Below are 24389 nucleotides of genomic sequence, written 5' to 3' on the forward strand. Positions count from 1 at the left end.
GCTTTTTATTTCTTATACTTTTATTGTCATTATTACTCAGTTCTTATAGGACTTTCAAAAAGTGATGAAATTTTACCACAGAGAATAGATTACATATAACTCTATAGTTTTGTTTCATTAGACACAGTTCTAGATTTACTAAAATCATTACATATAATATTATTCTAGAAGATATTAACTTCTCAGTCCAAAGAAAACCTATCCAGTGCTTACAAGTATAGACCTATTTTAATTCTGAGTTCCAATACCAGACAAGTCTTGGAAACTCACCCATTTGAGACTAATAAGGTATTGCATTCCTTTCATTTCAATGAAAGACGGAGAATTTTTTTCATGTATTTTTGGCTACCCTATAACATAACTATTTCTCTCTCACCCCCCAACATGAGTACAGGTTCCATAGATCTAATAACTCATGCATGAGTATCAATTCTATAAGTGCTACTATAGCACTACATTTAAAGTTCTACAAAATGTAAATGTAAAATTCACATCCACCTTAAATCAAAACTTAAGATTTTATTTGACAAATGACCACCTATGTTTAGACAGCTGAAATAGAACTGTTCCAACTCCTCTTTTGAGAGCATTACTTTATATGGCAAATCACAAACCTGCAACAGGTATTACTTGAATACACACAGGAATTTCCCACTGTTCCTTGTAGTTTGGTCCATGATTATTTAATAATGTAAATAATGATTGACTAGTTAGAGCTATCTGAGGGTGATATCTTGAAACAAGCTTCTCTGCATTTGGATCTTTACTAATATCCTGAAAAACAACATATAACTTGTTACTTCATTATATTTATTGGAAATTTCTTTGATGAAATGCCAAAAAGAAGGGAGAAATTCAAGAAGGGGACCTTGTAACAGTAAGATTATATGTACTTTATGAGGTAGGAGATTACTTGGGAAAAGCACTTTCCTACTTACATAATGCATAGCTGCAGCTGTTTTTTCTGGTGTCTCAGTGGTGGCTATGTCATCTTTTGAGAGCTGTAACTTCACAGGCATTGAGGGAAATACTGTTTTCACATATTTTACACTGCCCTAAGTAAGAAAAAAGGGAATGTCTTATTGCAAGTATCATATGTATTTTTTCCCCCTAAGAAAAGTATCTTTTCATCATATGAAACTCTTAACTTAAAATTCTCCACTCTACTTTAGTCTTCTTAAAGCCAAGACTTCTATGATTTTGCTACACGACCTACATGTTTTTTTCAAAAACATCCAAAACAAGGGTGCCATGGAATTTTCCTTATCACTTTACATTCTAACCTCTCATTTTATGAGGTACAAATATAACAGAAACTTTAAAATATCCTCTCTATACATACTTATTTTCCATGATTGTGAGTAAAATCATTTAAAAGAAAAAAGGTCCCCTGCTTGTATTCTGAAACATTAAGAAAGATGAGAATGAAGAAAAGAAAATCAAGAAACAAAGTTGATAGTGACATTAAAAAAAAAAATCAAGTATTGATATCCACAAAATAAAAGATACATTTGCATATTTTAGAAGTTGTATCTCATTGTTCAAAACTTAAAACATAAATATCATCTATGTGAAATATAGGTGATGTTTTAGACAAAAGAAAGTTATATCTTCGTTGGTAAACCTTACCAATGCAAGAAGAGTTTTTTCTAACTTTAATCCCATCTCTATTCTGAAGGGGAAGAATCCCATTAAGCTAGTGACTTCATGGAGAGTATAGAACTCTGGATACTTTTTCACTTGTTCAGTGCAAGCTCTTAAAATTTGCTGGGAAATAAAAATTAAGAGAAATTCATTTTTATCACACTTCTCTAAATACAACAAAAATAATTTAGTTACATATGACTACATAATTATTCATTGAAAGTATTAGCCTCATTCATTAATCAAACTTCTAATAATCCACGCATAATGTATATTCCTTATGTGAGTTACTCTCTCATTTTCATAATTCTTTTTAACCTAATTTCTTAAAAGATTGATATGTAAGAATACTAAAATTAGCAATTGTATTAAAATTTAAAATTAAATAGAAAAGATGCATCATATTTTCTGTGCTATTTAAGAAACTGTCAAGGAAATAAAGCCACATGAAAATTTCAACACACTTTCCTGCAACAAAAGCAGTTACATGACTAATTAGAAATAAGTAAGTTTAATACATTAAAAAGATTCCCAAGCACAATGGATTAACAAAGTAGTTGTATTACAAATCATTCTAATCTATAATCTAAAAAAAAATATCAATTTTAAAACTAATTAAATGATGGAGTATTTAGTATTTTCTTCTCTCTAAACTTTTCAAAAATACTATAACTCATCAGGAAATATAATCAAGAAGGAAATAAAATTCACAGCTTTACTCAAGTAGGATATATGACACTTGTGATAACATGTAAATAACTAAAAAATGCACAGTGGTTTTGGGTGGAGTCAGGTTATAAAAAACACATGTACTTCATCTTCTAAGAAATGCATTTTTTCCTCTTCTGTCAATGAATCTAATACGAACCTTTTAGAATATACTTTATATCACAAACGTAATTAGCAATAAGCATATCTTTGTAATCGTTATATCCTGTTTCCTTCAGAAATTTATAAAATTTGTCATTACAAATTAATAATTTTACTCCAGTCTCTTTTCATCTAATTTCATATCTCCTTCTCCCTTTCCTTAATCCTCACTTCCTGCTAACTTTTACATTTTTCCCCCTCCATCCATGCTTTTCACTGCTGACACTGGTATTTTATTCAGGATATTTCTTGCAACTGAGGCAGATAGGCGTTAACATGGGAAGGTTTTGTTTGTTTTTAAAAATCCTAGTCAATTGCAAAGTCAGATCTGCATCGTATCTTTGCTCCTCATTTACACTAGTTAACTTCCACCTCTAACATTCCCATCCTGTGGCAGTCATTAAAAGAATTTGAACATATGTGCAAAAGAAAGCAATATATAAGAACTATATGATACAGAGACTATTCTAGTTAGATATTTGCTCACACATCTTGGTAACAACTGTCGGATATTACAGTGCTTGTAACGGAGTTTCATTTAATTTAGTAATTAGGGAAAGAGAAAGTCACAGGAAAATCTAACACAGGTTTACTCCTATATTCAGGTACGTCACTATATATTATTAAAGGTATTTCACAACTGGTAGGTATTAAGCAACTAAAGGATCATTATTTGATATACTTAAGGGTTTCTAACTAACAATTTGTCTTTATTTTTTAAATTTAAATTTTTAAAAGATTTTATTTATTCATTCATGACAGATACACTGAAAGGGAGAGAGAGAGGCAGAGACACAGGCAGAGGGAGAAGCAGGATCCACGCAGTGAGCCCGACGCGGGACTCGATCCCAGGTCTCCAGGATCTGGCCCTGGGGTGAAGGCGGCGCTAAACCACTGAGCCACGCAGGCCGCCCACAATTTGTCTTTGAAAAAGAGCTACAAAGATTAAGAGATTTAGGTTGTTTCCCATCACCCAACCACCAAATGTTATTTAACATTCAAGATATCCTGAGAACTACACCACAAGCACATGCATGTGCATAATATTGATCTATCATAACAAAGAAAGGTGAAAATGACTCTGCTCCCTAAATTTTATTTTGGGCTAGAAAGGAAAAATATGGTATCATAGATGTGCAAAATTTAAAAATAATGGACCCTACTTCTGGCAGTATGGTAGAGTAGGTATGCTTTGAAGAGAGAGCACTTTTATCCAAATCCCACTAGATACTGGACAAATTACAGCTAACAATTTCATGCATTCTTGGACTTGGTAAAAAACAAAAAGAATCTCAAAGACCTTAAGTAAATAAGCAAACCCTGGACCCCTAGAGTGGGAAGAAACAGGAGCAGTGAGCAGTAAGAAAACCTATGAAAGATGAGATGTCTTGAGGGCAAATGCTTTCACCAGTGGGAAGATCAGGTGAAGAGCTGAGCATGAGACTCTAACATTAAAGCCTGACAAAACAGAGATTTGAACTGATATTTGTAAATGCATGTTCACAGCAGCATTATTCATAATTGCCAAAAGGCAGAAGTAACTAAAGTGTCCATCAATGGATGAATGGATAAGCAAAATGCCCAGATACATACAATGGAATATGTATTCAGCCTTAAAAAGGAAGGAAATTTAGAAACATGCTAGAACATGGGTGAATCTTGAAGACATTACACTAAGTAAAGTAAGTCACAAAAAAGACAAATACCATAAATTCCACTTATATGTGGTTACCTAGATAAGATCAAATTCAGACAGAAAGAATGAAGGTTGCTACAAACTGAGAAGGGTGGGAACTGAGAGTTATTGTATAATACACGTGATAAAATAAATATGTATTTGGTCTTTGTTTTTGGTTCCTGACACAGGGCACTAAAACTCTAGGAATTTCCTGAGTGACAAGAATGAATGTCTTTTGTATGCTACTGAGATGAATCATGGCTCCTATACAACTTCAGGATGGGGGATGGTTGCCAGTAAATCCAGGGGATGATCAGGGGGCTGGAGATTGACCTAATCTCCAAGAGCCAATAATTTAATCAATTATGCCTAGGAAACAAAGCTTCCATAAAAACCTCTAAACTATGGGGTTCAGAGAGCTCCAAAACTTAATGAACAAACGGGTACTAGGAAGGTGATATGCCTGGAGAGGGCATAGAAGTTCTCTGTCCCTTCCCACATTTCTTGCCATATGCATCTCTCTTTCATTTGGCTGTTCCTGAGTTGTATCTTTTAAGCAAGCAAAGTGTTTCCAGAGTTCTGAAGCAAATTACTCAACCAGAGGAAGAGGTCAGGGGAACCCTAGGCCTACTGTCCAGAGAGTTGGAGAACTTGTATTGGTGGACAATGGTGAAAATAGCTGCCTTTCAGAGAGTTGGAGGACTGGTTGGTGTGGGGAAAAAACAAGCACGTATTTGGTATGAGAAGTGTTGTTAGCAGAAACAGATCAGAAATGGGTAGAGTCCGTATTGCAAGGTGAAAAGAATTCAGGAGACTGGCTTTATAACAATCTGAATGTATTTAATATTACTGAACTCCACACTAAAGATAATGAAGATAGTAAATTTTAGGTTTATGTGTATTTTACTACAAATAAAAATTTTAAAACGGGAAGAAATTGACACATTCTACAACATGGTTGAATGTTGAAGAACACATTATGCTAAATGAAATAAAAATCACAAAGGGATAAATATTCCACTATGTGAGGTACCTAGAAAAGTCAAATTCATAGAGCTAGAAAGTAGAATGGTGGTTGCCAGGGATTGGGGAGAAGAGGGAATGATGAGTCATTTAACTGGTATAGAGTTTCGGTTTGGGAAGATACAGAAGTTCTAGAGGTGGATAGGATTATACTCACAACAGTATAAAAGTATTTTATGCTAGTCAATTGTCCTTAAAAATGGTTAAAATAGTAGCTTTTATGTTATGTATATTTTACCATGTAAATAGGGAAAGAGAGAGAGAGGAAAAGGGGGAGGGCAGGGGGAGAGAAATGGAAGACTGACTGAGGTCTAACCTAGGGAATACAGGAATCCTAGAAAGACAGAGTTGAGAAAATTAAGGAGAAGCAGTAACTGAAAATCGCTGAGAATTTTCCAGAACTGATAAAGGACAGGAATATACAGATACAAGAAACATAATAAACCAAGGATGACACTCCTGTGTCTGGGTTTGGAGGAAATACCCAGTGACCAAGAAGGAGGGAAATCCAGCGGTGTGTGGTGCCAGCAGATGGCCTCATAGCACCCACCACCCCACTCCCACTTGAGAGCTGGAGAATTGCTTTGTCAATGTAAAAAGTAATAAAGACCAGGAGGGATTTGTTTAAAAAAAAAAAAAAAAAAAAAAAAGGATGATTTAAACATACACACAGTAATGCAACTGTGAAACACCAAAAATAAGGAGCAGTCAGAGAGAAAGGGTAGACTCTCTAAAAGGCAGGAGAAACAGATAACACACTTTTCAAAAACAGTAACTGGAGCAAAAAAAAAGTAAAATTATATCTTCAGAGTGAAAAACAAAACAGTCAACTTAAGAGTTATGTAAGGAGTAAAACTATCATATAAGAAAGAGAACAAAATAAAAATATTTTCCGATAAAAAAACCAAAAGATTGTTCATCACCAAGAGACCATCATCAAAGAAACACCTAGAACACAAAGCATTTCAGGAACAATGAAGAGGATCTCAGAATGTATACTTGAGAAGAAGAAATGGAAAGCCAAAAATAGTCAAAATTTGTAGGTAAAATAAACATTGTTCATATAAAATAATTAATGTAGGTTTTAAAAAGAGACAGCAGTAAATGTCAGGAGGGATATGATGAAAGTCAAAATGATCTATGGTCTCTGTAAATATATAGACTAACAGAATAGAAGCAGGAAATTGACCCACACATCAATGATGACAAGGCAATTCAATGAGGGGGAAAAATCACTGTAAAATTCAAAGGTAGGGCAGCCCCCGTGGCTCAGCGGTTTAGTGGCTCAGTGGTTTAGTGGCTCAGCGGTTTAGTGCTGCCTTCAGACCAGGGCGTGATCCTGGAGATCAGGGATAGAGTTCCATATCAGGCTCCCTGCATGGAACCTGCTTCTCCCTCTTGCTATGTCTCTGCCTCTCTCTCTCTCTCTCTCTGTCTCTCATGAATAAATAAAATCTTAAAAAAATTTTTTTCAAGGGTAACCATTAAGAGAACTGAAAAACAAAGAATAAATTTCAAATCAATAAGGAGAGGAAAAGGAGGAGAAAAAAAGTCAATCCCCTCAAAAGAAGTAAAATTAGAAAGAACTTTATAAAAAGACAAAGAAATCATAAACAAGCCCATTTACATCAATTATCATAATGAATGTAAATAACTAACCTTTCTAGCTAAAAGACAAGAAATATCAGATTTTATTTAAAAAGAAAAGGAAAAAAGCAATCTAGTTAAATACAATTTTAAAAGATATTTGTAAAATACAAGCCTACAGATTCAAAGAAATCCTATTGAAATTCCACCTAGCTCTCTTGTAGAAACTGACAAGAGGATATCAAAATTTCCATTTCCATGTAAAGGACTAAAAAGAGCCAAAACAATTTTTAAAAAGAACAAAGTTGCAGGACTTCCCTCACATGGTTTTGAAACTTACAAGACCAGGTGGTAGTGGAATAGAGAGAGATTTATAGAACAATGAAATAAACCAGAGTCAGGAAATCAACCCATACACATATCAATGGTGACAAGGCAATTCAGTGAGGGAACAAACAGCTTTTTCAAACCACAGTGCTAGGCAGAGTTTCTCAACTTTAGCACTTTTCACATTGTGGACCAGATAGTTCTTGGCGAGGGGGGTGGGGCACAGGCATCCTATACACTGAAGGATATTTAGCAACATCCTTGGTTCTACCCACTAGATGCCAGAAGTATGCCTTCCTCAGTTTTGACAATGAAAAATGTCTCCAGACATTACTGAATGTTCTCTGGGGAGGCAAAATCGCTCTCAGGTGAGAATCATTATTCTAGAACTAGCTATCCATATGAAAGAAGAATGAATTTTGATCCAAACCTCACATCTTGCACCATAAAAACTTGAAATGGACATTCATTCACATTATTGTTAAACCATAAAACACCTCAATCAGGGTTTCTCAACACAGGATTACTGACATTTTGGGCTGGATAATTCTTTGTTGTGGGAGATGTCATGTGCATTGTAGGATGCTTAGTAGAATTCCTGGCCTCTAGCCAATAGGTACCAGTAGCTTTCTGCCACTTGAGACAACCAAAAAGGTCTCCAGACATTTTAAAGTCTATGGGGCAGGGACCCCTGGGTGGCGCAGCGGTTTAGTGCCTGCCTTTGGCCCAGGGCACGATCCTGGAGACCCGGGATCGAGTCCCACATCGGGCTCCCGGTGCATGGAGCCTGCTTCTCCCTCTGCCTGTGTCTCTGCCTCTCTCTCTCTCTCTCTCTCTCTCTCTGTGACTATGATAAATAAATAAAAATTAAAAAAAATTAAAAAAAAATCTATGGGGCAGGGGTAAAGAAGTAAAAGTGATCCCAGATGAGAAACAGTTGGGGTCAGCAAAAATTTCTATGCTACAACACATGAAAGCACCAACCATAAAACATTTTGAAAAATGAGCATTAAAATTAAAATTCTGTTAGGAAACACTCTTAAAAACATGTCATAAACTAGGAGAAAACTACATATATAATAGACTTGTATTCAGAACATATAAAGAACTTTCAAGATTCAATAAAAATAAAAACCAATAAAATCAGTAAGAGATTTTAAAACGTCACTGCTCATTAGGGAAATGCAAACTAGAACCATAATGAGACACCACTACACACCTATGAGGTTGTTAAAATGTAAAAAGATTACCAATAGTTGGGAATGCAAACTGGTACAGCCACTCTGGAAAACAGTATAGAGGTTCCTCAAAAAGTTAAAATAGAACTACCCTAGGCCCCAGCAACTGCACTACCAAATATTTACCCAAAAGATACAAAAATACATATTCAAAAAGGTACATGCAACTTGATGTTTACAGCAGCATCATCAACAATAAGCAAACTGTGGAAAGAGCCCAAGGGTCTATTGACAGATGAATGGATAAAGATGTGGTCTGTGTGTATATGTGTGTGTACATATATATATGTATAGGAATATATATATATATATATATATATATATATATATATATATATGGAATACTACTTAGTCATCAGAATGAGATTGTGCCATTTGCAATGATGTGGATGGAGCTAGAGTGTACTATGCTAAGCGAAATAAGTCAGAGAAAAACAAATATCATATGATTTCACTTTTATGTGGAATTTAAGAAACAAAAACAGGTGAGCCTATAGGAAAGGGAAAAGAAAAAGGATGGGAAACAAACCACAAGAAACTCTTAATGATAGAGAACAAACTGAGGGTTGATGGAGGGATGTAGGTAGGGGATGAGTTAAATGAGTGATGAGTATTAAGAAGGGAACTTGTTATGATGAGCACTGGATGTTATATGTAAGTGATGAATTCCTAAAGTCTACTCCTGAAACCAGTATCACACTATTAGTTAACTAACTAGAATTCAAATAAAATTTTGAAAAAGAAAGAAAAAAAAGAATTACATGGGTTTGACCAAGGTCATCAATGGGGAAAAAGATGAAACTGGAGGTCAAAACTTTACTTTTTACTTTTCAAAAAAAAAATGACCAATGCTAAGTGCTAGCAAAAGCACAGAGCAACTGGAACTCTTATATATTGCTGATGAGTGTAAAATGGTACATCCATTATGAAAACGTCTGGCAGTTTCTAATAACATTGCCATATGATCTGGAAATTCTAACTCTGGTTCTTTACCCAAGAAGAATAAAAACACATGTTCCAAAAAAAAAAAAAAAAAAAAAAAAACACCTTGTGTAAGAATGCTCATAGTAGCTTTATTCATAATTGCCCCAAACTGAAAATAACACAAATGCCCATCAAGCGCTGAACTGATAAACCGATTTGGTATAATTGTACAATAAAACAAAAAGGAATAAAAAGGAGCACATTATGCATATTTGTGTCACTATAGATGAATCTCAAAAAAATGCTGAATCAAAGAAGCCAGACACAAGAATACACTGTGTGTGACTCAGTTTTGAAACTTTAGAAAAGGAAAATCTAATCCATGGAGACAGAAAAGCATACTGGTGGTTTCCTAGACCATGGATAGAAAGAGACATAGAGATCTTTCTAGTGTGACCAAAATATACTATGTCATGACTGTGGTCATGGTTACACAGGTATATGCACTTGTGAAAACTCAGTGACATGCACTTAAAATGGATCCTTATTAAATATGGCTTAAACAGGAAGAGCTTATTTAGTGTGTAATAACTGTATGCTCTAACAACATAAAGAACCACCTTTTTTTAAAAAAGGGAGAATAGGGAGAACATCTAAAAATTTTTTTCAAATACTTTTCAGTATTTTTTTTTTTTTTTAAGATTTTACTTATTCATAAGAGACAGAGAGAGAAAGAGGCAAAGACACAGGTAGAGGGAGAAGCAGGCTCCATGCAGGGAGCCCAATGTGGGACTTGATCCCAGAACTCTGGGATCACACTCTGAGTCAAAGGCAGACATTCAACCGCTGAGACACCCAGGCGTCCCAGCTTTCAGTATCCTATTGACTGATTGCCCTGTTATTCTAAGGTTGTTGCATGTGGTATAAAGTGAGACACATGTGATATTTTTTCTCTAAATAAATATTTCCTAGCTTCATCTACTGAAATATTCCCAAAACAATGACCAATCCAGGAACAATGAGCATCCCCAATACCCAGACTGTAGTCTTGAAATACCACTTCCCACTGGAAGAAACAAAGGCTCCGGGAAATGGCTGATTCCAGAGTTGAAACAGGAAATGTACAAAACAAGCCTCAAAGACTACCACAAAGACTCAAAAAGACTCAAAAGCCTTATGAAGAGCTGTCATCGGCTAAAGCTGGTATTATCTGAGCTTCAAAAAGGGTAATTACAGTGGACTAAAACCCATAATATTTTTAAAAAAGAAAACACTGATCAATATTGGAATAAATTTTTTTTTCAAAACTGGCATATAAAGGGAAAGAATCTAGCATTTTTTTCTACTACATGAATTAGGAAACCACATAGATGAGTGAAAAAATATCTTAATAAAATTTTTCCAATAAATACAAATAAATGATGCAACTAGAACCCTACAATTTTGTAAGCCCAAGTGAATGAATACACCTAGGCATCGAACGTGAACACCTGCAACTACCACAAAAAAGAAACAATCAGACGTTATGTGCCACCTGATAAAGAAAACAACATCTATGTGTTAAATCCATTTGGCGAAGACTAATTCTGATCAAGCTTCCAGATCCCATCAATAATTTGTAAAAAACATAGAGAAATGAGGAACATGTTGAATATCACCATTTGAATAAGCAATCATCAAAATCTAGACTGTGGGAAACTTTACAAGTCAAATGACCCAAGTTCTTGAAAAGATAAAGTTTAAGGGAAAGAAAGGAATTGAGGAATTATAGTTTATTCATATAATAATGCACAGAAATGAGAATGAATGAACTATAACTACACACATACATGCATATGAATCTTACAAACATGAGTGAAGGAATAATTCTGTTCACATAAAACTCAAAAACAGGCAAAAGTGAGCTCAGAGAACTACCAAAATAAAGGAAATGGAAATTACCAACACCAAACTGTGACAGTGATTAGTTCTTCAAGGAGAGAGAATGTTCTATTAGGAGGGATACACAGGGAGCTTCTAGGATAGTGGTAATGTTTTATTTCTTGACTTGGAAGAGAGTTACGGGCAGCCCTGGTGGCTCAGCGGTTTAGTGCTGTCTTTAGCCCAGGGACTGATCCTGGAAACCTGGGATCGAGTCCCACGTCGGGCTCGCTGCGTGGAGCCTGCTTCTCCCTCTGCCTGTGTCTCTGCCTCTCTCTCTCTCTCTCTCTCTCTCTCTCAGGAATAAATAAATAAAATATATATTTTTTAAATGTTAAAAAAAAAAGGAGGAGAGTTACATGGGTATTCACTATATAATTGTTAAGCCATATATATATTTGTTTTACATACTTTTCCATAAACATATTGCATTTCACAATATAAAACTGAAATTTTAAAACACTAAAAAAATCAGAAAAATATCAGTGAACCTTTAGGGTAGAGATGTAAAATGTAAATTAGACAAAATAGGCTGCCGAGTCAATCTGACTAAAAAACAAGACTTAATGCTGATTGTTGGCTATCAAATTGTGTACTTTGCTAATAAACACTTTAATATTCACTAAATAATTGCAATGAGCACTTGAGAACTTAATTGCATGTCAAGCATTATTCAGTTATTAGGAACAAAGCAGTGCACCTATTTATGTATAGGTGTTGCAAAGGACAATAAAAAAGAGTAAAATAAAACATGGTAAAAGGAACCCTGAAAGTGATGCTATTTGTTTTAGGATAATTAGGGATATCTTGATAGTTCGTATCTGAAGATAGACTTATAGAAATCAAGGAACTAATCCATGCGTTTATCTGGGGAACAGCTTGCCAGAAAGATGGGAAGAGCCAAGAACCTTAAGGCAGGATCATGCTTGGAGTTTTCAAGTAGCACAAAAAGGTCAGTAGGCTGGAAAAGAACAACTGAGGAAGATATGTAGAAGATGAAAGAGGCTGGGGGCAGGGAGGAGTTGAGGGAGTGAGATCTTGTAGGGCACTGTACAATTTTGTAAAGACCCTCTCTTTCTGAGTAAACTGAGAAAACATTTTAAATCAATGATACGAGGGGATGTGATTTATGTTTTATTTATTTTTAAAGATTTTATTTATTTATTCATGAGAGACACAGAGAGAAAGAGGCAGAGATATAGGCAGAGGGAGAAGCAGGCTCCATGCAGAGAGCCCAATGTGGGACTCGATACCAGGAGCCAAAGGCAAGACGCTCAACCGCTGAGCCATCCAGGCATCCCTGGTTTACATTTTAAAACCATCATTCTGGTCCCTTCAAAGCCACTATTAAAATAAGAATAGCTACAATTACTTCTCCACAGGGAAAAATATGACCCTTGGTTTAAGTATCATATGCAGGTTCAGAGAAAATAAAAATGCAATTCTTCCTTTTATTTAGAAGAATCACTCTTCTGGTTCATATTAATAGCAAAATTTTACCTTAAAAAGTATTTAAAAAAATGGTAAAACTAATATCCTGTCTTGCGCCCAATTATAGTGACCAGTTTTGTTTTGTTTTGTCTTAATTGTGGTAAAATACACATACACTTACTACCTTAATTTTTACATGGAGAGTGCAACACTGTTAAGTATCACACTGTTGTATATAATAACTAATTTTAAAAACTAAAAAAAATTCAGACTGGTGTTGGTGTTTGTAGATAAACGAATACAATAATATATATTAGTATTTATTATTTAAGTAGTGTATTCTGAATCTCTCATAGACCCACTGAATGATGGTAGGGCACAAAGTATAGTGATTTACATGCTTTGCTTATACATTTGCATGAATAATCTAAGTACCAGAAAATGAACTCACAGTTTAGAAATTCTTATTTATGGCTAGTTACCATGAAGATAATGAAAACAAATTTATGTGACTAAATACGAAATGACCATTCAGATTTTTAATGACCAAGGTAACCCCTTAAACATTCATTCTCTCACAAGGGAAATCAGTGCATCAGATCAAACCATCCATTTGAGTAAAATCTAATTCAAATTTGGTAGTTGGATCAGTTAAAAAAAAAAAAAAAGACACCAAATGTTAATATATTACAGTATATGATTTTGAGGTGCTAGAATTTCCATTATTAAAATACACGATGAATAAATGACCCACACACAATTTGGTTTCTGAATTAATAATACTGATATTTTTATATAATTTTCACAGGATCATCACATGTTTGAAAATGCTGTTATTGCCTACTACTTGGCAGTTTAAATAAATGATTTTTTTTTACCTCTGTGAAGAGACGAGCATCATCAGAAAGCAGATTATAATCCTGTGCACATTTCTTTGCAGAATTCTGCAAAAACTTTAGGAATTCAGTAACTTCTTCATTCACATGTTTTTTCATATCCTGATTTTTAAAAAAGTAGACATATCTTGGAATAAGAAGTATGACTGAAAACAATCACTTCTCAGTCACTGTTCTAATAATTTGTATTTAAAGACTAAAATATCATATCCAAAGCAGAAATCAGAGAAATAGTAAACATTATTATATAATAATGACAAACTCGTCATTAAAAACTCCACAATGTATATAAATCTCAAATCACTATGTGTAACACTTGAAACTAATACAACATTGCATATCAACTACACTTCGATTTAAAAAAAAAAATCCTAAACTCTGTAAAAATAGAAGAGCAAATGACTAATATTATACTACCTATTTAGGAATTAATACACTTTTTCATAAAATGCTCTCAACATAAAAAAGACAAACATTCAAATGGAAAAAATGTGCAAAGAACATGAATAGGCAAGTTACAAAAGAAATAAAAGTGGCTTAAAAACACATGGAAAAGGCTTATTTTCATTAGTAAATTAATGTGAATTAATATAAAACAAGGCATCACCATTTTTTTCCATATCAAAATAGAGGCTAAAAGGTAATATGCAGTGGTAGTGAAGATATTATTTTTTTAAAGAAAACCTTCATGCAATAGTGGTATATACAAATTGGCTTACACTTATTGCAGAACAATTAACTGTGTAAGTGCATATCAAAGGCTTAAAAACATGTATAGTTTTTGATCTGGCAATTATATTTTTAAAAGTTTATCTTAAGGAAACAATTATAGATGTGAACAAAGAGTTTGCAACCAAGATGTTCAACACAGCATTATTTATATAACTGAGTACTTGAAACTACTAATTAATTAAAAAAAACTTAAAATTGGCTCAATGATCAAGGTAAAATTGTTCTGCTAGTACATAAGATGAACTGGAGTGAAATATGCTCAGAACCAGAGAAAAATGCCTGAAGTATAATAGAACCAACAAAAGAATGAAGCACCAATGCTTTGTCAATTAAACTTAAATTTTTCATTTTTGTTAATACATTGCACCTAAAAACATAAAAGCAAAGTTAAAATATTTGAGCACTGGGTGTTATAATATATATTGGCAAACAGAACTCCAATAAAAAATATACATATAAAAGAAAAAAATTTCTAAAAAAAATAAATACTGTTTACTGAAACTGAAGAATAGAATACATACCAAGTACTGCAAGTAGTCATTTTTATTTATTCCAACAGCTTTGGAATTTGCAGGAATTTTTGCGTATTTAACCAACAAGTCCACATAACTCCTCTGCTCTCTCTGTGAGAAACGAGAGAAACGAGGATAAGGAACTCTTGGTTTTGGAAGAAGAATCATTCCAACTGTGGTTTTAACTTTTTCCTTTGCTTGAGTTGCTGAACTAACTGCCGGCTCATTTTCTACAGAACTTGCTGAGGCATTCAAATTTTCTCCTATACGTCTGGAAAAAAAAATACAATTTACAAATATGTGCTTTTCACATGAAGATTACTATCATGGAACTTCATGATTCTCAATCACCAGGGAGAATATAGCGTGATTAACATAGTAAATTCTAGATTATTATCTAACTCTGCCACCTGCATTTTGATGTTTAGCCATTTGGTGTAAATTAAGTATTCTGCAGGATAGGATCACATTACAAGTTTACCTTCAATTATCTGACAGAGAGGGAGAGGCAAAATCCTTAGACAAGTTATTCAATTTGGAACTTTTCCCCCTTTATTCAACAAGGGAAAACTGTTCTTGCCAATTATAGATGCAGGTATTTCCTGTTCACCTTTTTTATAATGCAAGTTGTTTTCAAAAGCTTAAATTCAGTAAGCTATGTCAGTTAATATGTTGAACAAAAGCCACTAAAAGCAGGATATGCTTAGGTCACAGGTTCACAAACTGAGATTCTAAATTTTCTAGTTTCCTTTAATTATCTCAAAATTTAAAAAGAAAATTCCAACACTGCATGCCATGTTTTACGGAAGCAATAGTGGTTTTAGAAAAGTTGTACAATCCTCTATCACTCATACATGGCTGAGACCATGGAAATGCCTTTATGCTTTGAATGAATGCAAAAGAGGAAATCTGGCATATCATAATGAAATGCACTATAGGGGAAAGTAATAACTAGAGAACCTGTTATCATAGTTGTTTATGAAACGATACCCCCAATTTCTTTAAAAAAAAAAATACCTTTCTGCACCAGTGAGATACATGAATACAAAGTTCTTATCTTGTTCATAATCTGTTGCTATTCCTAGTATTCAGTTATAGTAATCTACATTTTTAAGAAGGGAATTTTAAAGTATACAAATACATAACCGAACACAACTATACTTTCTTAGCCTTCACAATTCTAATTACCACCACAGTAATTGTTCCCTCTCATTTAGTTCCAAATTAAACAACAGTAGCACAAGTAGAAGGTAAACTAACGAGAAGGATGGAGGTGTTCATTCATTCATCTCCCCATTTGTTAATATTTACTAAGTGACTACCTTGTGCCAGCCTTATGCCAGAAACTGGGGAACAATATAGTCTTTATTCTCTAAAACTTTACAATTAAGTGGATCAAACAAATGAATGGGGAAGAAAGTAAGTATGTATATTAATACAGTGTAATGGCAGCCTATGGCAACCTCAGGTTTCCAAACTGAACTTACTGAATAGGTGACCATGAATCCTACGGATAACCTGATCAGGGATTAAGAGGGAGACTGGGGAGGGGCAAGAAATATTCAGAGCTGTGGTTCTCAATCATGACAGCATTAATTTCTTCGGGGAATTTGAGAAAAATATGGCAGCATCTGGGTTGTCACGAAAGAAGGGGATAATTAAAGGCACGTAGAGGTGAGGAATACTAGCTGCTTGGATTGTAATGTATGAAAATATACTGCCCAACTTTCAAAGGTCCCTTTAGGCTTTCTCTTACCATATACAAATATATCTGGTCTCTTATCACTTATCCTAACAATACATTTTATTCTCTTTTAGTTTTACGATTCTTCTATGGCACAGTTTACATTAACCTCTCTTAAATCCAATCTTGTTCATTTTAGCTGGTGCATCCGACTACTTCATTATATCTTCTAGTGTAGCAGTATCCATGCACTTACATATCCAATTATATAAATTATTTCCTTTGATTTCACATTTATATATCTACGACACTTTAAAAATATATTGTCTGTGGCTATTTTTAGCTATGAATTTTAATTCAGGTAGTAAAGGAAGTATCTTATTTTTCATAAATATTTGTTATGAAAAAGCCTGATCAGGCTGAGAATTATCAATTTAGATCAGTGTCTGGACAAAGAGTGAGTCTCACTCAAAACTACTGAAAATTTGTTTTAGATCAGCTTTATAATGCTAGAATAATTATGTTAAAAATGCCAAAATTCTTAGAAAAAAACTTAGGGCCCCAAAATAAGGCAAAATATCCAACCCCACTCTTTTAGAGCTAAACTAAAAATGGAAAACTAATCAAGAGACCTCGTTAGTGAATGGGAAAATAACTTTGGAAATTAAAATAAGGATGTTTAGGTGGCTCTGAAAATAATACAGGTGAAAGAAGACATACTTAGCTACTAAAGTTTCTCCAATAACTGTATAAAAATAAGCATATTTTAGGTTAACAAAATGAATATTAACTGCTGATCTTGAGAGAAATGTATTACAGCAAATTGATTTCTCACTAGAAAATGTCTTGAGAGCTATTCAAACCTAACAGTATTGTGTCCGCAACTCTTAACAATACTGCTTCACAGCTGTCTCTCTGAATATGAGAACATGTCTGTCCTTGTGGCACAAACTGGCAAATTTAATTAAGCTGCTGCAGCAACAAGATGCTGACTCAGATATGCCAGAGTAGGAATGTCAAGAAATTCTAGCAGTTTAAATTGGCTACATTCAGCAAAGAATGAAATGGCAGCACATCAAGATCATTTCCGTGTGCAGTGCTGTCAAAATCTTCATCAGGGTGCAAGCCAAAAGCATCTGACAGGGTTTCTCTATCCACATTTACAGCATTATATTTTATTTTAGTTGATGGTTTGAAGTTTTCCCCCTTCATTTTGTCAACCACCCATTCTCCTTTTTTAAAGTTTCTAAAAAAAAAAAAAAAGAAAAAAAAAAGCGTATTTAAAACTTTTAGTTTCCAATGCTTTAAGTCTACTGGTTTGGGTGGCTTCAAGTAGTATTTGGAAATGGTGCTTCTAGCCTCCGTCTAAAGTCTACCTGTACCTCCTGAATTCGACTTATACTTTTCTTTATTAAACATGTTAAAGTTTCATAATTTTTATTTGAAGCTATTTTCCCCCTTGTGGGCTTAAAACCCAGTTAGAAGTATATACAACAGAAAGTTAATTTTTTTATTTTATTTTTTTAAAGATTTTTATTTATTTATTCATGAGAGACACAAAGAGAGAGAGGCAGAGGCAGAAGCAGACTCCATGGAGAGAGCCCAATGTGGGACTCGATCCTGACACTCCAGGATCATGCCCTGGGCCAAAGGCAGGGGCTAAACCACTGACCCACCCAGGGATCCCCCACAACTGAAACTTTAATTTAAAAAAAGGTAAATGTTTACCTTCCAGTAGAGGGAGAAGGGTTGAATAAAAACTTCCTATTGTAGAAAGCAGAGTAATCAGAAGTATCAATATTTTCCCAAATATGTTAGAGGACACAAAACCCACAAAATTAGGGTTAATCAAAATTTTTCACTTTTCCTAATTTTTCCATCAAGAAAATATCTGTAAATTAATAGTCTGAAAATCCATTCCTTACTGTAATAAAACTTTATAAAATTTAACATGAGCAAAAAAGAAATACATGAAATCAATGCCTCAAGTCTTTATTTTTTTACGCCAAAAGGTAAATTATACTAATAAATTATTTTGTGTTATGCAGAAATCTAAAGAAAAACAAGCATATTCTAAGAAGAAAATACTTTAGAAGTTGTACTCAACTGCCAGCAAGATGCCCTCTCCCTTACATAATTCAGACTATAACCCACATAGGACATGCTGACTAGAACTAAACTTGAAAAGAACCATTAAAATAATTAAGGAGCAGTGGCAGGATGAAGAGTAATACTAAAAATTTTTAGTCCAAAAAGATGAAGGCTGAGATAAAAGTACATAAAATGGTGAGAAGCTTTTAAGATACATGGTCATTTTACCTTTAGAAAAACGTAAAGATATACATCTTTGTCCTCCTTTTCCAGGAGACTAGATTTGGTAGGCATTCTTTAATTCAAATAAACAATGGCAATTCTTTATTTGATAATAAGTTTTAAGAAATCAAAAAAAGAAATTAAGTTATCCTCACGAAATGGTACAGTCGAATAACAAAATTACCTTAAAAAATCCATAGATGCATTTATATGGGATCTACTCAACTTTCTATAGGTGATATAAGCAAAAACATTATAATTATGCTCCCAGGCAAGAATGTTCCTTTTAAAATTGCCTCTTTACTTCGACCTCTGCTTGCTTTTTTTTTTTTTTTCTCTGCTTGCTTTTATATGAACTTATTTATTCATCTGGTGAATCAAAAAAGCACTTCAAAAAATGTTTTTAATGGTAATCTGGCAGTATCTATCAAAATAAAAAACATATGCATACCTTCTCTTATAGGAATTTATCATACTTATATCAGCATATGTATAAAAAGGATGCTCAATGTTTATAATAGGAAAGGAATGGAAACAACCGAAATGAATATCAATGGAGTCATTTAATTGATTCCACAGACATCCTTAAAGGTTCAGATTCAAAAGTATGGGTTGAAAGTACAAAATCAGTATTTCTTAAAAGCTCCAAAGAGTATAATGAGCCAGAATGGTAAGCCTGAAAATGAAGATGGCACAAGAGACTGAGAAATGTCACCATAACCAGAAAACTAGGAGAGTAAGAGATCTTCATAGTTGAGAAGTCACTGATGATCTTAAGAGGAGCAGTTTGTTTTTTTGTTTTGTTTTGTTTTTAAAGATTTTATTTATTTATTCATGAGAGGCAGAGAGAGACAGAGAGAGAGAGAGAGAGAGAGAGAGGCAGAGACAAAGGCAGAGGGAGAAGCAGGCTCCATGCAGGGAGCCTGATGTAGGACTTGATCCCAAGTCTCCAGGATCACACCCTGGGCTGAAGGCAAGTGCTAAACTGCTGAGCCACCCAGGGATCCCAAGAGGAGTTGTTTTAATAGACCAGTGAGGATGGAGACCAGATTGGAGTGGGGTTCAGTGAAAGCAAATGCAGTGGGAAGTGTTTTATCCTGTTTTATTAATCCATTCTCCCAAGTTATCTTTTGAGTAGAGAGTTTAATTCATTTAAAGTAATTACTGACAAGGAAGGACTTATTATTGTCATTTTGTTAAACGTTTTTTATATGTCATAATTTTTTGTCCCTCACTTCCTCCCAGATATATAAGTTTTTAAAGAAATCTAAGTACAAACAATACAAAAGGTAAGAAAGTAACATGGATGGAGTCCAGGGATTGTAACGGGAAAAACTTGAGTACCTTTAAACACTGATTAAGAGAAAATGAAAATATAGGAGTAGGAAGAGATGCTAATTGACAGGATACTGAGGAAGGCAGGAACAGATACGGACCCATTCCATACACAGGCTGGAAATATTCTTCCTCAATTGCAAAATGAGTGGAGAAAGGATGAAAGTAAATATTGGGCTCCTCTAGAGAAGCTCCCCAATTCCTCACTTGGCGTATTTACAGTCCATTCTAGTAAACTCAATTACTTGGTTTGAAGACTCATCCACAACAGAATAGAAACAGCCAATCACAAAAGAAAGAAGAGCTGTTATGGGCAGGCAAACAGTAGGAAGGGACAATTATCACTGAATAGGCATGTTCATACCAGAAAGGAAAAAAATCTCCAGCAATTTGTCAGTATCTATTAAGATATAAAAGGCATATGCCATCTAACCAAACAATTCAATAATCTTATAAACATTACAAGAATTTCATCAATGTATTGTTTATAATTACAAAAAAAGAGGACCACATTTGGCAATATTGGACTAGCTAAATTAATGAAAACTATATATATGAAGTACTATGCAACAGTTAAGATTAAAACACGTAGAGGCATGGAAAGATACATGAAATATTATTTTAAATGAAAAAAAGGAACTGCAAAACAGTTTTATAGTATTTTCTGTTATTTATAATATGATCCCTTTTTTTTCTTTTTAAATTTTTATTTATTTATTTGAGAGAAAGAGAGAGACATATAGCAACAGAAGGTACAAGCAGGGAGGAGAGGGAGAAGCAGGCTCTCTGCTGAGCAAGGAGCCCAATGCAGGGCTGGATCCTAGAACCTTGAAATCTTGACCTGAGCTGAAGGCAGATGGTTAACTGACTGAGCCACTCAGGCACTACCTCCCATTTTTGTCTTTATATTGGTGTGGAGAAAGGTCCAAAAAGATTTATACACACACATGCACATACATCAAAGACTAGTCATCCTTGGGTACTGGGTTCTTCCATTTTCTAATTCTTACATTTTTATAATTTGAATTTTAATAGTGGATACAGATATAAAACTTCAACTGCCAGAAAAATAACAATCAAATGTGAAAATAAATAACCAAATAAATAAATATATTACCTGTTAGATAAAACATATAGTTCTTTTAAACTTGGAGCCATGGAATGGTCTTTATAATTTTCTTGAGAGAAAAATGTCTTAAGGCCATTTTTGGGGGAAACATCCCTGTGAAACAAAGTTATTTATTTACATTTGACAATTCAAAATCTCATGCTAGACTAAGTAGCCGTAATGGTACAATTGTAGTTTACAACTACATGCCCCTTACAGCCCCTTTCCCAGACAATCACCTCTTAATAATTTTAATTTCACATATCAGATGTCTGAGTTTAGATGTTTTACTTGACTGGCTTTTAGCCGAGGCTCTTTCTGAAATTCCCCAGCTCAAATAATCAGCCTTGCTTTTTCCTTTAATATTTGATTAAATGTCAGAGATACTTAAGAGTTAAAGATAGAACAGACTGAAGTACAATTAAGAGTCTGTCAGGATCAGGGCTCACCTCAGGCTCTGTGGCATAACATGAAGATGTTTGGCTGCTGAAAGAAAATGCTTCTCAACTTAGTTTTGTTTCATGCATTATTGCACCAGGCCACAAGACACTACAAAGACTGAATATCCTACCTATTGTCATTAACTTGGCAAATGTGACAAATGGTGTGCCTCTGCTAAAACCACTTCAAAGGTCTTATATGATTTTCCACAACATCATAATTAGAGACTAAGATATTACAGTCACACTTTCCATATAAGAAGGATCCAATAAATGCTGGTTGAAGGAATTAAGAACAGTGAGAACCATAATCTAGAAAGGACAAACATTATTAGGATTCTATGGGAAAAGGTAGTTCCAAGGGCAACAATACTGTGCAAAAACTGTAAACTACATTTGGTTTCACAATGTCAATGGTGTTTAAGAGCATCTGTGCTGTATCTGAACACCTTCTTTATGACAATGAGCATAAATGTATACACCTTCTAAAACTTAAAATAGAACAATCTATTAAATGATAACTTCTGGATGCCCCATTCCCAAAATAGGAAATCTTAGCTTTTGCCCCATACTCATTTCTTACTGTTTTTAAAAGTATTTATAGAAAAGATAAATAAACAAAACAAAAACAACTACAATTAAAGTATAAATGGTAAAAATTAGGATGTCTTACTTGCTATGCACCAGTAATAATTTCCTATTACCGTACTGTATCTGTCAAAGCTCATTAAATTATAAGGTTTTTGCTTGTAATACAAAAACTAACTCATGGACTCCAGGACAGTGAGCAACTTGGGAAGCACTGCTTGCAATAAAAAAATACTTATGGAGCTCATACTGATTGAATCTTATGAGTCAGGTACTATTTAAATCACCTCTGTAATCTCTCCTAACTTTAGTATTCTCTTTGGCTAGCAAAGGGTGGATGCTCAGTACATTTGTATTAAATTGACCTAAAGCAGCACATGTATTAGATTCCTACAAAACCACACTTAACGAGTCATACATTTCTAAAACACAGTCTATGCATTTATAATATCACTCGATATAGATTCTAACATAACAAAATGAAGCTTGTCTATTCTTAAAGAGGGCTTTTCTATTACTTGTACAGAAATGGGCAAGGTTATCGGGCACAAGAAAATTCCAGCTTCTCTTCTTCACTAAGACACCAAAAATAAATAATAAATACATGATGGAGTTATACCTACTAGCCAGCTGGGTGATGGATTATTGTCATTTTAGGAGGGTAACTGCAATCAGCTAGACCTCAAAAGTGTTCAGTATGTGAAGGTAAGACTGGGGTTATGTTCTGAGCCATCAAATTTGTTACCTTTCTATTTCTTCCAAATCTCTCCACGCCGGAAACCCTCCTTTCATAATCCAGCCACCAGTCCCACTTCACTCCTCTTTAGATTACCAACAGATGTGACTCACCAGTTCAGCCTTGGTTCCCCCATGGCCATCATGGAGCTCATATTCCTAGATTTCTGCTTCACTCTAGCTCACAGTTCTGCTGCCTGGCAGTGCGGGCTCCAGAGGGACGCAGGATTTCTCCAGAATCTACACTCAAGTGAGGAAAAACAGAAGGTCAAGATCAAAAGCAGAGGGCTGGCTGGGCCAAGGGGCCAGGTGTGAACCTGGAACACCTGCCCTCCACTGACAGGGACACACCTAAAACAGAGCGCAGCACGCGGAGGGCTATTCCCAAGGTTCTTTGTACCAGAACAGCAATGCTGATGCAGGAGCCCTTCTTCTCCTTCGAACTTAACTCCAGTAAATAACCTAACTCTCAGGACACTCATTGTGGAAAAGGGAGTCCAAACACAATGCTGTTCTCGCTGCTGACAGAACTAGATCACCCAAGGGGACGGGGCTCTAAGTCTTGACCCTGCTCCCCTCCATTCCCTTACTGGCCCAAATAAACCTGGCTTCCGTTTTCCCAGCCATACGCGGTTATGGGGCAGATTCCGCCAGAGACGCCCTGGATATCAAGAATCTTAAAATAAATAAATAAATAAATAAATAAATAAATAAATAAATAAATAAATAAATAAATAAAAATAAAATAAAAATAAATAAATAGCCACTTTTGAGGACACTGAGGTCCAGGGGACTTGAATGACATTTCACAGACTCCAACAGAGGCGGTCGCCAGGGCTGCACATCGGACCTGACCCCTCCTCCAGGGTTCTGTGCTGCCCGGGTCACCGCGAGCGGACTGATGAAGCGCCACGTGAGACACTAACAGTCCAATTTGCAAGTCGGACTCTCGGTCCCCGCCGCCCCCCCCAACCCCCCGCCCAAGCCACCTCTGTCGCATTAGGACCCTCTGGGGCTGGGTAGGGAGGGAGAGCCGATGAAGACAAAAGGGATGTGGCTGAGGGAAAGGGGGCGGAAGGAGAAATAAGGTTCCAGTAAGGTGAGTAAAGGGGGGAGGGGTACGCGCCAACACCAGGCGCGGAGGGTGCTGGCCCGGCCGCGGGGGCCGCCATGTTCCCTCCTCCCGCCCGTCACGAGCGTGCCCGCCTGCGAGGAAGCGCCCTCCCTTCCGCGTCTGGGCTGCAGAGCAGCCTTTCCGCCCACCTCGTGGTCCGCGGCGGCTCTGGCCTGGGCCGCGGCCCCCGCTCCACACATGCTCCACCCCACTCCTCACTCTGTCGCGCGCGTCCGCGGAAGGCCGTATTTAAAGGACGTGGCCGCGCCGCCTCGGCCCTGCGTAATGAC

At 35.3% G+C, this 24389-nt stretch overlaps 1 protein-coding gene across 10 annotated transcripts in view; it reads right to left on the minus strand.

Moving 5' to 3' along the window:
- ICE2 (interactor of little elongation complex ELL subunit 2) overlaps positions 1–24389 on the minus strand; it is a 66735-nt gene extending 42346 nt beyond the window's left edge. For 6 of the 10 annotated variants that reach the window (XM_049104063.1, XM_025472622.3, XM_025472624.3 and 3 more), the window contains exons 1-8: positions 24249–24389; positions 23100–23225; positions 21232–21336; positions 14792–15053; positions 13521–13640; positions 1630–1767; positions 939–1055; positions 615–774 (exon numbers count right to left, since the gene is read on the minus strand). In XM_049104063.1, the coding sequence (XP_048960020.1) occupies positions 615–774; positions 939–1055; positions 1630–1767; positions 13521–13640; positions 14792–15053; positions 21232–21336; positions 23100–23140 (943 nt within the window). In that variant the 5' untranslated portion in view covers positions 23141–23225; positions 24249–24389. Of the gene's footprint in view, positions 1–614; positions 775–938; positions 1056–1629; positions 1768–13520; positions 13641–14791; positions 15054–21231; positions 21337–23099; positions 23229–23336; positions 23621–24248 lie in introns of those variants that run through there. The other 4 variants (XM_025472621.3, XM_025472626.3, XM_025472627.3 and 1 more) reach the window with 4 other exon arrangements.

Source organism: Canis lupus, chromosome 30, assembly GCF_003254725.2.
Source record: "Canis lupus dingo isolate Sandy chromosome 30, ASM325472v2, whole genome shotgun sequence".
NCBI classification, from domain to species: domain Eukaryota; kingdom Metazoa; phylum Chordata; class Mammalia; order Carnivora; family Canidae; genus Canis; species Canis lupus.